The following is a 14,831-nucleotide window of genomic DNA, read 5'->3' as shown; positions in this document are numbered from 1 at the left end:
CTAGTTAGTTTGGCCGGATAGAGCCGGAAAATCGCATTCAATTCGGATCGAAAAATTGATCGGCCAAAGAAGGCCGTGCACGGCCGTATGAACCTGTTGCAATGGACAAGCATCTATTATTTCTTTGTTGGGGGATCGTTCGGACGAGTTCGGTAGTTTTCGGCCGATGCTAGTTCGGACGAAAACGGTTCCAGTAGAGGGCCCACCTCAGTCGTTGACAGTTTGGCAAGCTTGGCTAGTTTGGTATACTCGCCTTTGGCAAGCAAATGCCAGTGAAGGCGAGGGCTGGCACACCACCCATCCACACTCTCGCGCTCGACGTCATTTGTACGCACTTGACAAAAGTGTGGAGTTAGAAAAAGCAACCTAATTGTCCATATTAAAACAACACAACATCTCAAAGAAATTGGAAATATAGAGTGTATAATTATGTAGGCATTTGAGACTTAAGAGCTTGCACGCACTTGGCAAGAGTGTGGATTCGGCAAAGCGTCCATTATCATTGAATATGAAAACTACACAACATCTCAAAGAATTTGGAAATATACAGTGTATATGTAGGCATTTGAGACTCATGAGCTTTATATATGTTGTGTATCTGCCATACGCTGAATAAATAATAATGGAAAGCTCTAACAATATTTCATTGCTTTTCAGGTTACAACAATAGTTCTTCGAATGTATTCGTCAGTGACAATACGTTTACATCAGTGTTTGGAACAAACGATACCAACACCACTGTTCCAGGTATGCAATAACTTTTCTCTCTTTGAAATATTGTTTTAGATTTTGCAGTTGTTTGTGAACATTACAATAAATAGTTTAATAATTATTATTTTAACAATAATTAGTGTGTGGAATTTTCTTCTGCTCTTCTGCTATCATTGTCTGGGTTACTCTGATTTTGCAAATTATAGTAAGGTCCACGTTATAATGGCAGTGTAAAAAGATAGGAGAAAAACGTGTTGATCCTCTGTCTTGTCAATGTCTTCTATAGACGTAGCTGATACAGGTTTATTGATGTAATATTAACTGTTCATTCTCGTTTAAAATAATCTATTATATTTTATTAAGCAAGAAATTATATTTTTCAATAATTTCATAATAAATTTTCATAATTAAGATGAAATATTTTGTTATTCAATTATCATTTCTACATTGTTGAAAGACGGTTTGGCAACAGGGCAAAGCAAGAATGAGATAGCGCTATCCGCTTTGTTGAATGATAGACAAGGATAGCAATGCAATTGCTAAACAAACACTGCCATTATAACGTGGACCTCACTAAAGTAATAAATTTTCCTTTGTGTTGTGCATTCTTTTTTTGGCATTCGTGCTTTTTTAAATATTTCCAGTTGATTTTTGAACTATTACAAAAGTTTGAAAGGTTCCCAAGATGTTTGTAATCTAATGTATATTGGTTTAAACTTTTGATCTATTACAAAAGTTTTAACGGTTTCAAAGATGTTTGTTATCTAATGTATATTGGTTTAAAAAGATTTCTAGATTTTAATACACTTGACTATGATTTTCTGTCTATTGTTGGATTATAACAATTTAAATTTACAGATGGAATTAAATAGAGAATGCATTTATTCAAATGCTAATTAATATATAATTATTATTTACCGAAAATCCTGAATAAATGCTGCAAATCACCCCGAAGACTTCTGCTACTACAGACATTGACAACAGGGTTAACAGCTAGATGGAAATTCGATGAGAACTACTATCCTAAAATTAGTTGCCAGCCCGGGAATCGAACCCGGTACCTCCCAATTGTTAGTCAGGAATGCTTACCCTTACACCAAACTGACAATCTCTGGATAGCAGCGCTCATTTTATACGAAGCCATAGCGGCCAACCAGTTAATATTAATTAGCATTTGAATAAATGCATTCTCCATTTAATTCCATCTGTAACTGGTTGGCCGCTATGGCTTCGTATAAAATGAGCGCTGCTATCCAGGGATTGTCAGTTTGGTGTAAGGGTAAGCATTCCTGACTAGCAATTGGGAGGTACCGGGTTCGATTCCCGGGCTGGCAACTAATTTTTGGATAGTAGTTTTCATCGAATTTCCATCTAGCTGTTAACCCTGTTGTCAATGTCTGTAGTAGCAGAACTCTTCGGGGTGATTTGCAGCATTTATTCAGGATTTTCGGTAAATAATAATTTAAATTTAGATTGGAATCTGTTAGAAAGCAGAGTTTAGGTCATTAAATACCCAGCTACATGTAGCTACAAATACATCGTTGGACGTCTTCACCCATCTCCCAATGTTGAAACCATGCTATGAATTAGTATCGATCACACCAGCATAAAGTAGCTTTCAACATTGAGAGATTGGACTGCTACGTTTTCTAAAGCTTAAGACGCTGCTAAGTTATTAACAAAATTTTTGCTTTTCCATCCTTATAGATTCTGTTAGATTGAACGGCACTTGACAAACACATATGTTCATCATGTGTATGATATGTTATGTTCAATCTAAAAGAATGTAATAGGACGGAGAAATAAACATTTTGTTAATAACTTTGGTGTAAACACAGCTTTAACTACAGTAGCTGGGTATGTGACGACCTTTTGTGCAATTTATTATTTATTCTTCGATTTGAGGAAAAATTGAATTATGAAATTTATCTGTCCAATAATATAACTGATTCAATCATGTCAATATACTATCAAACCTATATATAAATTTAATATGCTTCACTAAAAATACTAATTTTTCAAGCTTTCTATTATTTTTACTTGCAATATTGTACAGCTTATGTGTGATAATATTTCAAACATGGTTTTTTAATACATCTTGCTTGGTATTTCATGATGTAACATTTTTGTATAATCATATTCAATTCTCTATTTATCTGAATATTTATACATTTTTTGTGATGGCACATTAACTGTTGAATACTAACATTTTTCTGGCATTGGTTAATTATACTCCATGTTTGGCAAATTCTGACTGTAGAAAAATTTGCTTCTATGCTCATAATAAAATTAAAAATTCGAGAATATGTCCATATCGATTGATGATGATTATCATAGCCACCTCTAATCTAATACAAGGCCCTGACCTACGATATTGCAACGTCGCAGTGTAGGTCTAGAATCTTATACAATCTTAGCCACCTCTAATATAAGGCCCTAGCCTATGATATTGCAACGTCGCAGTGTAGGTCTAGAATCTAATACATGATTGGTGAAAAAGATTTGAAAAAATACCAGCTGATCTTTAATTGTATTAGATTCTAGGCCTACACTATGACGTTGCAATATCGTAGGTCAGGGCCTTGTATTAGAGGTGGCTATGTAATTATTCACCTTTTCTTAATGTATTTATTTTTACTAAACTATTTGATAAAAAAGATTGAAAAATAAAAAATCGTCAAAAAATGGAAGAGTAAATTAGTTTGATTTTTTTTGTTATCAACACTTGTTTTTTTGTTTTGCAGAATAAAGACAAACATTCAGTTACATAAATAGTATTAGAGTCTAACTCGGTATTTCCTATGTATTTTCCACAGCTGTGTTACATAGGCTATTCAACAGCTGTAAACATTGACTAATAAATACATTGAAAACACTGGCTATACAACTTAAAACATGGACAATACATTAACAAGGAGTCCAAGTAGCATTTTTCATTTTTTTTTAAGTTAGCTACAGTAATCGATAGCTGAAAGTGGTAAAAATCTAGTATACAAGAGGTATAAGCGTAAGTCTAATCAGTGCTGACATCTGGTGTAAAATTTATAAACTACATTTTCAAACAGCTGTTTATTTGATTAAACAAGGGGTCCAAGTGACTTGGATCCCTTCTTTACAGGACAACGGTTGCTCGTATCCATCAAATTAAATTTAACATTGATTAAGCCATGTCACCAAGCAAAAGAACCAATTAGCGAATTAGATAATATTGTAATGAGTTCATCAATCATTGTTCAATTGCTGGTAAATTTGATAGATTTATGTGTAGCTAGACAATAGAGTTTTGTTTGGTAAACAAGGGGGTACAAGTGATACTTCTTATCACTATTTAGCTGAAAACTGAGAAAGGAAAGCAATTTGAGACATGAAACTGTACGTTTGATTTTGTAAAAGTATACTGAATAGGTATAGGAATAGGTAAATATCATTTCTATATTCATTTCATGAATGAAGAATTAATAAATGTAAGTAAACTTCAGACTCAATTTTCTCGAAACTAACAATATGTAACTTGGTGGACCCCTTGTATTATAACCCCTTCAATTGTAAGCATGAACAATACACATGGTATAATTGAAAATTGTACTATAGTCACAGTTGAACTACCTATACAACTGTAAGCATTAAATATACCTTATACCGTATACTTTCTTCTTCATCCATTACTCACACTTGTAGGATTGATGGCGTCATGTCATGAATAAAATAAGATAACAAAAACCACTGATTGATCAAGATGGCAGTGATCAAGTTCAGATCGAAAAATATTAATCGTCGAGGCCCAAACATGAAGGCACTTTAGCCCAAAGACCTTAAAGATGCATAGACTCACATGCAGCGCTAGTGTCGTACTTGGAATTGAAATCGGCCATTGAGGAGGCAACCCATAAGATTATTAAATAAATAAATAAAATAAATAAAGGCTTTTATTGAACGAAATTTCATTACATTTTAGAAAATAATCAAGTAAATGTTAATACATTTTTTATTGTCAGCATTTTCTCCTTGGCTGAGTGCCGTCAGGAGGTGTTGGCAAGCTTTTTATATGTGAATTTTAATATTATTTATTTTAAAAATAGGCAATATATACAAAAAAAATGGAAAATACTATTTTACAGAGGAAGAGAGGGTAATAGTACATCTTTTGTGTATGGATTAAAAATTGAATTCTTGAATCAAGAAATATCTGTACGCCCAAGCATCTCTGCAGTATTGTCCTATCAGCATCCAGTTGTCACCATTCAGGTACGTCTTCAGCTCCTCTACAGCAAGCAAAGTCTTTCCGAAGTATCGCTTTCTGAACTCTGCAAGCACCGGGCACCTGGCTATGAAGTGGACTACATCCTCTTCCTCCTTCATGTTGCATAGAGAACAGATCCTTACATCCTGCCTAAGATTATTATATACCAATGCCTTTGTAATCTATAGTATTACAAATATATGTATGTAATATCTCGTGCTAAAATACCTCAATGGCGGCCTTCAATTTCAAGTAAGAGCTATCATTGGGAAGGCATAGGCATTGTGGGTCTTTGCTTTAGCCTGATAACATTTGAGACAGTCATTTGTCATTTTTTTTAACATCATTCACATATTCCTGGACATTGTAATAAGTTACACAAATGGTATAATTGGAAATTGTACTATAGTCAGAGTTGAACTATACTCAGATTCACTTCAATCACAATTAATTTATGCGATTTATTTTGCGGCATCCACATGTTGGCCCAATGAAGGCCAATGATGACCAGCGTGTGGATCGGTGATTTGTTAATGATGGCTACTGCTGGCCTTGATTTGGTACTGGTCACATTGCAGGCTGGGCCAGTAACTGGGCCAACTTGTGGACTATAGTGAGGTCCACGTTATAATGGCAGTTTTTAATTAGCAATGGTATTGCTACCCTTGTCTATCATTTACAAAGCGGATAGTGCTATCTCTTTCTCGCTTTGTTCTGTAGCCAGATCGTCTTTAAACAATGTAGAAATAATAATTAATTAAAATATTTCATCTTAATTATGAAAACTCATTATGAAAATTATTGAAAAATGTCATTTTTTTGCTTAATAAACTATAATTGATTAATTTTAAATGTGAATGATCAGTTAATATAACATTAATAAACCTGTATCAGCTACCGTTCATAGAAGGCATTTGACAAGACAGGATCGGCAACGTTGTTATCGTATCTTTCTTGACTGCCATTATATTGCGGACCGCACTATAGGCATAAGAAATAGTTTGTGCAAATAAAAATGAATAAAAACAATATAAAAACTTGTAGTACCCTCTATTATTAAAAACTTTAGAATATTTCAACGGCTAGATTCGACCGTAACTTATGAAGTTGAAAAATTTTAAAGTTTTTAATAATAAAGGGTACTACAAGTTTTTATGTAGTTTTTATTAATTTGTATAAAAGTAGCCCATATAAGTGAAGTGTTTTTGAATGAAAAAGACTAAAAAATTGTCTTCAGAGATTGACAATGTTGTAATAACCGAAACCGGTCTTTCTAAGTATCAATAATTCTGTAATTTTTGACAAATTCTCAGTCTTTTTCATTCAATATGAATAATTATCACAATATCAACTTCTCAACTACACAAAAAGTGAAGTGTTTTTTTTTGTGCAAGTAGTATAAATACTAAAATGCTTATATGAAGTGAATGTGACTGTAGTAATCCCCCAAACATGGAGTGCTGAGTGCTGAGAGTGTGTTGTTGTGTGCAAGCTGCCGGAGGTGCTGCGGGTGCAGGAGCGGGAATGGGTGCGGGTGCGGGAATCGCAGCAGCAAATCCATTTGGTGGTGGCATTGGGGATCCACAACCACTCCAGCTGACAGACCCAGGTGCTGAATTGTGCTATGCGGGCGGCGTCGATCTGTTTGGAGGGGCGGTGGCAGGGGGAGGGGCCGAGTGTGGTGGGGGCGGAGCCAACAAAGCCCCGCCCCCTAGGCCTCCGCCCCCTTCAGCCTCTGCCCCCAAGAGTGCCTTTGACGATCTGAACGACAGCATTCGCATGGCGCTCGGCGGCCCCGCCCCCTCTAACCCCTCTCCTTCGCGGTCTCCCCCCTTTGCCGCCGCGGCCGCGCCCCTCCAGTCGCAGTTCGGCGCCACGCCCCTCAACCAATCAGAATTCGCCGTCGTCTATGGCTCTCCGGCAAAGTCCAAGCCAGGTGACCTTTGACCTTGACCTCCTCGTGACTTGGCTCGCTCGCTCGTTCGTTCGTCTCTGTCTCCTTTCTCTCTCTCTCGCTCTCTCTCTCAATTTCTGTGGTCGACCTTAGACGTTCAAATTTAAATTTTTTGAAAAATTACTAAATACATGAAATATTAATTGCAATATGTATAATACATAATAATGGGGAACTCTTAAAAACATGACATGCTACTCCTCCACAAAGGCTACCTGTGTTACCTGTGTGTGTAGAGGAGTTTGGACTGACAAACCCAATGATCTGATTGGCCAAAGAGCTAATTTCTTGATATGACATAAATTTGCTGAGTTCAAGCGAGTTGGATGCAAGATTTTTCTTTGGTTCTCTATTACGGTAAGCTAAGTGGACAATAATTATTTACTATAATTTTCCAAACTTTGTAGGACACAAAAATAGATTATGAATTGCAGCAAATTCTTGATAAATCACCTCTTATTGGAATGAAAACATAAGTTTTTTTTTCTAATTGAATAGTATCATTGACACATTACATAGTTGAGTTTTAATGCTCATGTTATCAAATGCAAATACGTTATATTCATATTGTGGATCATCATCAAACAATTATAGAATACCTCTAATAACAATATTCAGGTTTTTATAGTTTTATAGACCATAACCCAATATTAAAGACCCTGTTCCCCAATCTACCAGAAATTGACAGACCGTTTCTTATGAACTTTTATCGAACGTCTAAGGTCAGCCATAGAGGTATCTCTTTCTGCCTGTCTGTGTGTGTGTGTGTGTGTGTGTACAACAGTGTAAACTACCCACCCACACTCACTACCAGCGTTGCCGCTTCGTGTACATTATTCATTTTTGTGTAGCGCTTCACGGCAATTGGTAGTTGACAAATACATCAAACAGTTCGATTGAAATATTTTATTTGCAAATAGTTCATACGACTTTAGTTGCAACAATAATGATCCATATTAATAGTGTATATTGTAGTATACAAAAAAATATATCAATAATATTGATTCCTTGAATATCTTACTTGCTACTCCCACTCTATTTCTACTACTTGGTTGAGTGGTAGAGTGGATATTACTGTCCAAACTTTGCCATGTTATCAAATAAAAAAGTTATTGATTGTATAGGTATCACAATAATATCTCACCATCAACAGTATATGAAAAGTTATTCATTGTATAGGTATCACAATAATATCTCACCATCAACAGTATATGAATAGTTATTTGTATATCTAGAGTGAAAAGTACGACTTTTTCTCCCTGTGGGAAAAAGTTTGAAACCAGAGGCGAAGCCGAGGGCAGCAATTTTCCTGAGGGAGAAAAAGTATTTTTCGCTCGTGATGTACACAACATTTTTCCTCCATCTACATTTTTTTATAGAAACTGCAAATAAAATCATTCTAATAACTTACGTATTGGTGACAATGATTCGTAACAACATAACCTAAATCTAAAACCTAAAAACCGGTCGTCTGATTGGCACTGCCGATTGCGCTATCTATCGGCAAAAGTTGTAACACTTATATCAGCTGAGCAGCTACCAAAAATGGCTGACTCCAGATCACGCGGTTCAGATTTGAATTGCAGATCAAAAATATTTGTTGGCTGGTATTTTGAATAGAATAAAATATTTTTAAAATTGTATAAATTTTTATCGTCTACTAATATTAAGAATATAATAATTATCATACAAACATATATTTCATGAGTTAATCAAATTTCTTGTTGTGTTATTGAATTCAGTTGACTCAATGACATACACCTCTATTACGCTTTCTCATCTGAGCTTAGACCTTCTAACCTATTACAATGTAAGTTTCAAAATAGAGATGCTCCCCATGTTATTTAAATGGAGTCACTTTTACTCCCTAGGGAGTTTTTCTGTTTTTTACTACCGAGAGCGAAAAAGTGACACTTTAGTATTAGGTTTCAGGGAGTAAAGTAAGTACTTTGGACAGTAGGTGGAGGAAAAAGTTATTCATTGTATAGGTATCACAATAATATCTCACCATCAACAGTATATGAAAAGTTATTCTATTCTGTATTATTTCCCTTGATAATATTCCTCACACAGTATCTGTTGATATTTTTGTACCCCACTTTCAAAAATCGATTTGGTAATTTCCCCTCTAAATGCATGAATATTCATTGGTAGAGTGAATTTATTGTTTGTATATTCTTTGTCTGATACCATTGTGTTGTGCTCCTTTTAACTTTGACCATGTGTTTCCGTGAATAATTTTATTTGTTGATGTAGGACCCTGAAATCGTAATAGGCGGTGTAAGTGATGACGTAAGCCGTTGCTACGACGCCATTTCGGTTTCTAAACAAACCGTTGCTATGGAGAGAGAGAGCATGTTATTCAAATGGGACTAAAACATCACCTTACATTTATGAGTATATCAATGAAATAATAGATTTCTAAGAGTTGTGAATATTTTTTTCAAGTTCTACACACTCAAATCATCAACTATCAGTATTCAGATCAAATAAATTTTTTTGGGACAGCCAAGGCAGAAAGTCTCACGAAGTAGAGCTTAGTACCATGTCTGTAGTCTGCTATGGAAAACCTACCTAGAGAAAGTTGAAGTGCAATTTGAATTATTACATATAATTCCATTAGATTGTTATAAAGTTGTAATTTAAAAATTCATATAAATATATTCTGTTTTTCTATTGTCTAGTGTAACTGTTAGAGTAGACTAAAGCTTAAATATATAGGTTAGGTGTTTTGGTTTAGCCTAGGTACTTATAAGTTTGGTGTTGAGGTTTTCTGAAGTATATAATTGTTTCAAATTTACGTGAAATAGTAAGATATTGAATGAACTCAACACAGTAAAAATATGTAGATGCTGTGACCATTAATCATGTTGTATAATTCCTACATTCTAACTAAATGGTGATGATGTTTACAAGAATTTAAACGGGGTAAGTGAACATGTAAAGTAAAGCAAATAATTATGTACTTTATGTGCTACATTCACTGTAAACATAATTGTATTTAAATTATTGTTTTAATAATTCCACTGATGTAGTTATTCTAGATGAATTTTATTTTTATCAACAATAACATAACCTAAAAATGTAGTACAGAACTTATAGAGGCGAGCTAGACCTTGGGATTTTCAGGAAATCTAAAAAAATGGTATGTAGCCTGCTTTTTCACTGTAATGTTTACAGTCAGGAACAATGAAAATGTTCGTTTGCTTCAAACCATTTTCATTTGTCATCGAAATCAGACTGTATACATTGTATACATGTGTGTAGAACTTGAAAAAATATTCTCAACTCTTAGAAATCTATTATTTCATTGATATACTCATAAATGTAAGGTGATTTTTTAGTCCCATTTGAATAACATGCTCTCTCCATAGCAACGATTTGTTTAGAGACTAAGATGGCGTCGTAGCAACGGCTTACGTCACACTTACATCGCCCATTGACAATTTACAATTTAATTCTTGTTCACCATAGAATTCATGATTATTTTAAACAATAATTTATTAACTAATGTTTCTTTCAACTGTTTGATGTATGACAATTCATATCAAAATTGTTCCTGCTTTTTGTATAGCTTCAATAACTGCGCTACACTGTTCAAAATATTCATCATCGTCCATGCATCTTGAAATATCATCTTCATCATCATCATCACTTCTAAAAAATTCCGCTGGCAAAATCGAATTTCCTTGAAACTTTCCTGAAAATAAATGTTGTGGCGATTTTGTTAGATGTGACCGACCTTGTATGTTGTTGATCATCACTTTGCGATACTGGTTACAATTTCCTTTAGTTTGTTCAAATTTTGATTCTGTTTTTGATTTTGGCTTTCATCTGCACATTGGTGTTTCCAATTCATGTCTGTAAAAACGTCATATATCTAAATGTTGTCCCAATCTGGTTCATTGTTTGTCACTATTCATTGTTTGTAATTTGTATTTGTCGTGTGCTACTGTGGAACTACTGTGCGCTACTGTGGCTTGTGTAGCGCCAAAACTGCTTTCTACATTTTTGTATATTTTTTATAAATATTTTTTGATATTAGATTATAATAAAAACGTTCTTTAAAATTGGAATATTGTATTCACATGAAAAATCTCACCAGAGAATTAGATGTTATCATAGATAAAAGATAGCATATTTATTTATTATTTTACAAATACGACTTTTTAGAAGTATTTTAAGCCTAGGTGATGATGATGGGATGAATGATAATACAATTATCAGGTAGACTTATGAATGAATGAAAAATGATAGGTTATGCTATCCACTTGAATTGATTTGAGTCCACTTTTCAGTCCAGAAATAAATAAACTAGAAATAAGAAGATATCCCATGATATGGGGCGTTTGTGTTCCAAATTCCACTGTAAACCCGAGTCGACAGTCCTAGAAGTTCTTTTTCGTGAAACTATGTGACGGTGGTAGTCTCTCATACTGTTCCGTCCTCATACATTATGTACCGTTCTTATACATTATGTACCGTTCTTATACATTATGTACCGTTCTTATACATTATGTACCGTTCTTATACATTATGTACCGTTCTTATACATTATGTGTCGTTCTTATACAGAAATAACAGACAGTACGCGGCTTGAGTTAACAAAATTGGCTTGAAATTTGGAACATAAACGAAGTATGGGATATCTATTTCTGCTATCTTTTCTCTATGATATTATATTGTAATTATAGTTTGGTTGGTGTTATTTAATCTGATAAGAAATTTGATGGTTTCCTATATTTTTCTCATTCGATGTAGATGATGAATTAAAGTGATCTTATTCCCATTAATGGCAAGACTGGTGGAAAATAAATGGCAAGACTGGAGATATCAGAATCGGAGTGTTTTTTTTACAATAATTGGAGCGTTAAACAATAAAGTCGATTACATATGAAGAGAAATTTAGCAGTTTAGAGAAAGAGCGGTTTAAATACAATTATTCATCAAAATAGAGATTTTGGTTATTAGCAAATTGTGTAATGGTTCAAGGTCTAGTTAAATTTATTACATAAATGTTGGAATATTTTCAAACGTAATGAATTCTATACTATCTTCAGAAATATTAGAGTTGTTCCCTCATGAAATGAAAACATTCTCTTATTTATTTATTTATTCAGTCATGTACAATTATTATACTTATATGAGGAGGCACAACAGGCTTATACCCAAAACTGTCCCTTCTCAAATTTTTACTACAGTCCAAATTAAATTGTAGGTTAAGCTACACTCAACTTATTCTAAGTTGATAGTTCTGTCATAACAATTCAAGAATTTTTAGATGAAAAATTTCATCCTTTATAATATTCTTCACATATTTGATGATATACATCCTTCACGCACATCTTGCGTTCTATTTGAAATGAAATTAATTGACGAGTGTTATGAAGTTATGAATGAGACATTAAATTTATGACTTGGATAAAATTTCAACAATTAATTTGAATAAATTGTTTTTCAGTTGCAGCAGCGCCTATTGCCAGCAACAAGGTGTTGACTGGAGATTTAGATAGCAGTTTGGCTTCACTGGCTGATAACCTCGTCATCAATAAACATAGCCAGCCAAATAAGTAAGTGCTAATTTAAAGTATAATTAAAAAATAAGTATGAGTAAGTATCAAGTTTATAAGTAAGTGCTAAGTATAAGAGACTAATGCCTGGTTGCACAAAAGCTTGTTGAATTTCAATCAGGCTTCTCTGATTAGTTACGGCATTTAATAACGATTAGAATTTAACTGGCCTTTGTGCTACCGGGCCTCAAAAATCAGTTTGGCTTCACTGACTGAGACCTCACCATTAATAAAAATAGCCTCCACTGGCTGAAAAACTCACTTGAACACAGTCAGCCAAATAATTAGAGAATTCCTCGGATCTGCCAGATTTTAAGTGGTTTAGCATATAAAATTAGATGAACATAACCTGAAAAGTTCTGTTTAATTATACTTGAAAGGTAAAAGGAAAGGCTCGGAAGGTTAAGTTTTTAATGGCAACATGTTGAAATTTTTTGATATTTCTTTTTTGAACACACATGACAAAAAGTTGAAATACCGTTCTTGCTTATTTGAAATAACAGAGCTAAATTATTGTTTATCTTGAACATCTTCAAGTGAAGAATCTTTTTTATCGGATAGTTTCCATTTCCATCCTATCCTTCCAAAAACTGGTTTGACCAGTTTTATTGGCCATTAGATTCTTCACAAAAATCTATACAAGACGTTAACATTCTTGTTTTTGTTTCCCTGCCAAGGCTGTGTTGCTACAGTAAATGCTGAGTGATATTTATTCATTCATTTGATACATTTATTGACACACTATCTCATTATAGGGAAAGGAACATCAGGCTCAAAGCCTAAAACTGAATATGATGGTTTATGAAGATTTTTCTCATTAGGTTACCTCTATATCATGGGAAAGATTGAAGTATAAAAAATACCCTACATTGTAAGCATCACTTGAAGCTACCACAGAAAAAGTTTAAATGAGTTTTATGAAATTTATATGTAACTAGCCGTCAGGCTCGCTTCGCTCGCCATATACGTCTAGCCAGGGGGCTCCGCCCCCTGGACCCCCGACTGGATCGTCCAAGAATGAGATCAGCAGGCTCGCTTCGCTCGCCTGCATTTTTCATTTGAGCATTTTGATCATATGTTAGGACAATCCAGTCGGGGGTTCAGACTAAACGTCTGGCTAAACGGATATGGCGAGCGAAGCGAGCCTGACGGCTAGTAATATAATATTCCCAGGATTGAAGTAGCAGTGCCCAATCAATTATTTTTCCGCGATAAATGCATTTAAATCTTCAACTTGGTGCCAACCTAACAAATTCAACTCAACTTAATACCAACCTGACAAAATTATTAATTTAGTTGCCAGTTAACAACTGTTTCGAAGAGGTACTCTATCTAGATTATAGTTCTATAGTAACATATGATATGGAAATTCCAATTATTATAATTAAGAGATTGGGAGAAGAAGAATATACATGCTAAAAGACGAACTTTAAACCCTTAAAAACAACCCTTAGAGTTGGAATATTGCCAAAAGATTTCTTAGTGCGCCTCTAAAGGGCCAACTGAACATACCTACCAAATTTGAACGTTTTTGGTCCGGTAGATTTTTAGATATGCGAGTGAGTGAGTGAGTGAGTGAGTGAGTGAGTGAGTCAGTCAGTCAGTCAGTCAGTCAGTGAGTGAGTGCCATTTCGCTTTTATATATATAGAAGAAGATAAATTAATTCCCTGCAACTGCTATTTGTGTCGGCTTTCTGCTCGATTATTATTATCTCTTCATTCAATTTAGGGTGTGATCACATTGAATGCGTTTATATGCAAAAGCATGGTTATGCATGATCAAGCGTGCAGTTGAGAAACAAATCTGGACGGAGCAATAGGAACACTCACACTGAACGCGTGCACTTGCTGGTGGCGTTCAGTGTTAGCAGATCATGCAAGTCACAACGTGTTTCAATGGCACGTTCCAGGTTTCGTTTTTCTGCTCATGCACGATCTGACGTTCACTAGCACATATATGCATTCAATGTGATCACATTCTAATTCAAATTTTCAAATTTCAAATTTATTTCTCAAAAAAACATACATAAATTATGATAATATAATAATATAGCTAATGATGTTCATAAGTATAGTTTATTAAATTCTAAATAGTTGGTCATTTCCACACTTACCGATTGTTGGCTGAACTCTAAAGGTGCGTACAGATTTACGCGCCGCGAACATGAGCAATTCACTTTTAATCAGCTGATGCCAAGCTTTTTATATCTGTATTTTACCGTTTATGTAAAAATACAGATATAGTCAGCTGATTAAAAGTGAATTGCTCATGTTCGCGGCGCGTATATCGGTACGCACCTTTAGAATTGTCCTCCGATTGGCTGAGAATCAGCTGTTTGTATCAGACAATCATAGG

The 14,831-nt window shown here is 34.5% G+C and overlaps 1 protein-coding gene across 12 annotated transcripts in view; it reads left to right on the top strand.

Moving 5' to 3' along the window:
- LOC111053692 (phosphatidylinositol-binding clathrin assembly protein LAP) overlaps window positions 1-14,831 on the top strand; it is a 220,037-nt gene that overhangs the window by 174,524 nt on the left and 30,682 nt on the right. For 8 of the 12 annotated variants that reach the window (XM_039433267.1, XM_039433266.1, XM_039433265.1 and 5 more), the window contains 2 exons: window positions 658-747; window positions 12,367-12,475. In XM_039433267.1, coding sequence (XP_039289201.1) covers window positions 658-747; window positions 12,367-12,475 — 199 coding nt within the window. Of the gene's footprint in view, window positions 1-657; window positions 748-6,443; window positions 6,561-12,366; window positions 12,476-14,831 lie in introns of all 12 variants that reach the window. The other 4 variants (XM_039433258.1, XM_039433256.1, XM_039433259.1 and 1 more) reach the window with 1 other exon arrangement.

Source organism: Nilaparvata lugens, chromosome 7 (assembly GCF_014356525.2).
Source record: "Nilaparvata lugens isolate BPH chromosome 7, ASM1435652v1, whole genome shotgun sequence".
Lineage (NCBI taxonomy): Eukaryota > Metazoa > Arthropoda > Insecta > Hemiptera > Delphacidae > Nilaparvata > Nilaparvata lugens.
The sequence above is the reverse complement of the archived record's forward strand: the minus strand, read 5'-3'. Positions and strand labels throughout refer to the sequence as shown.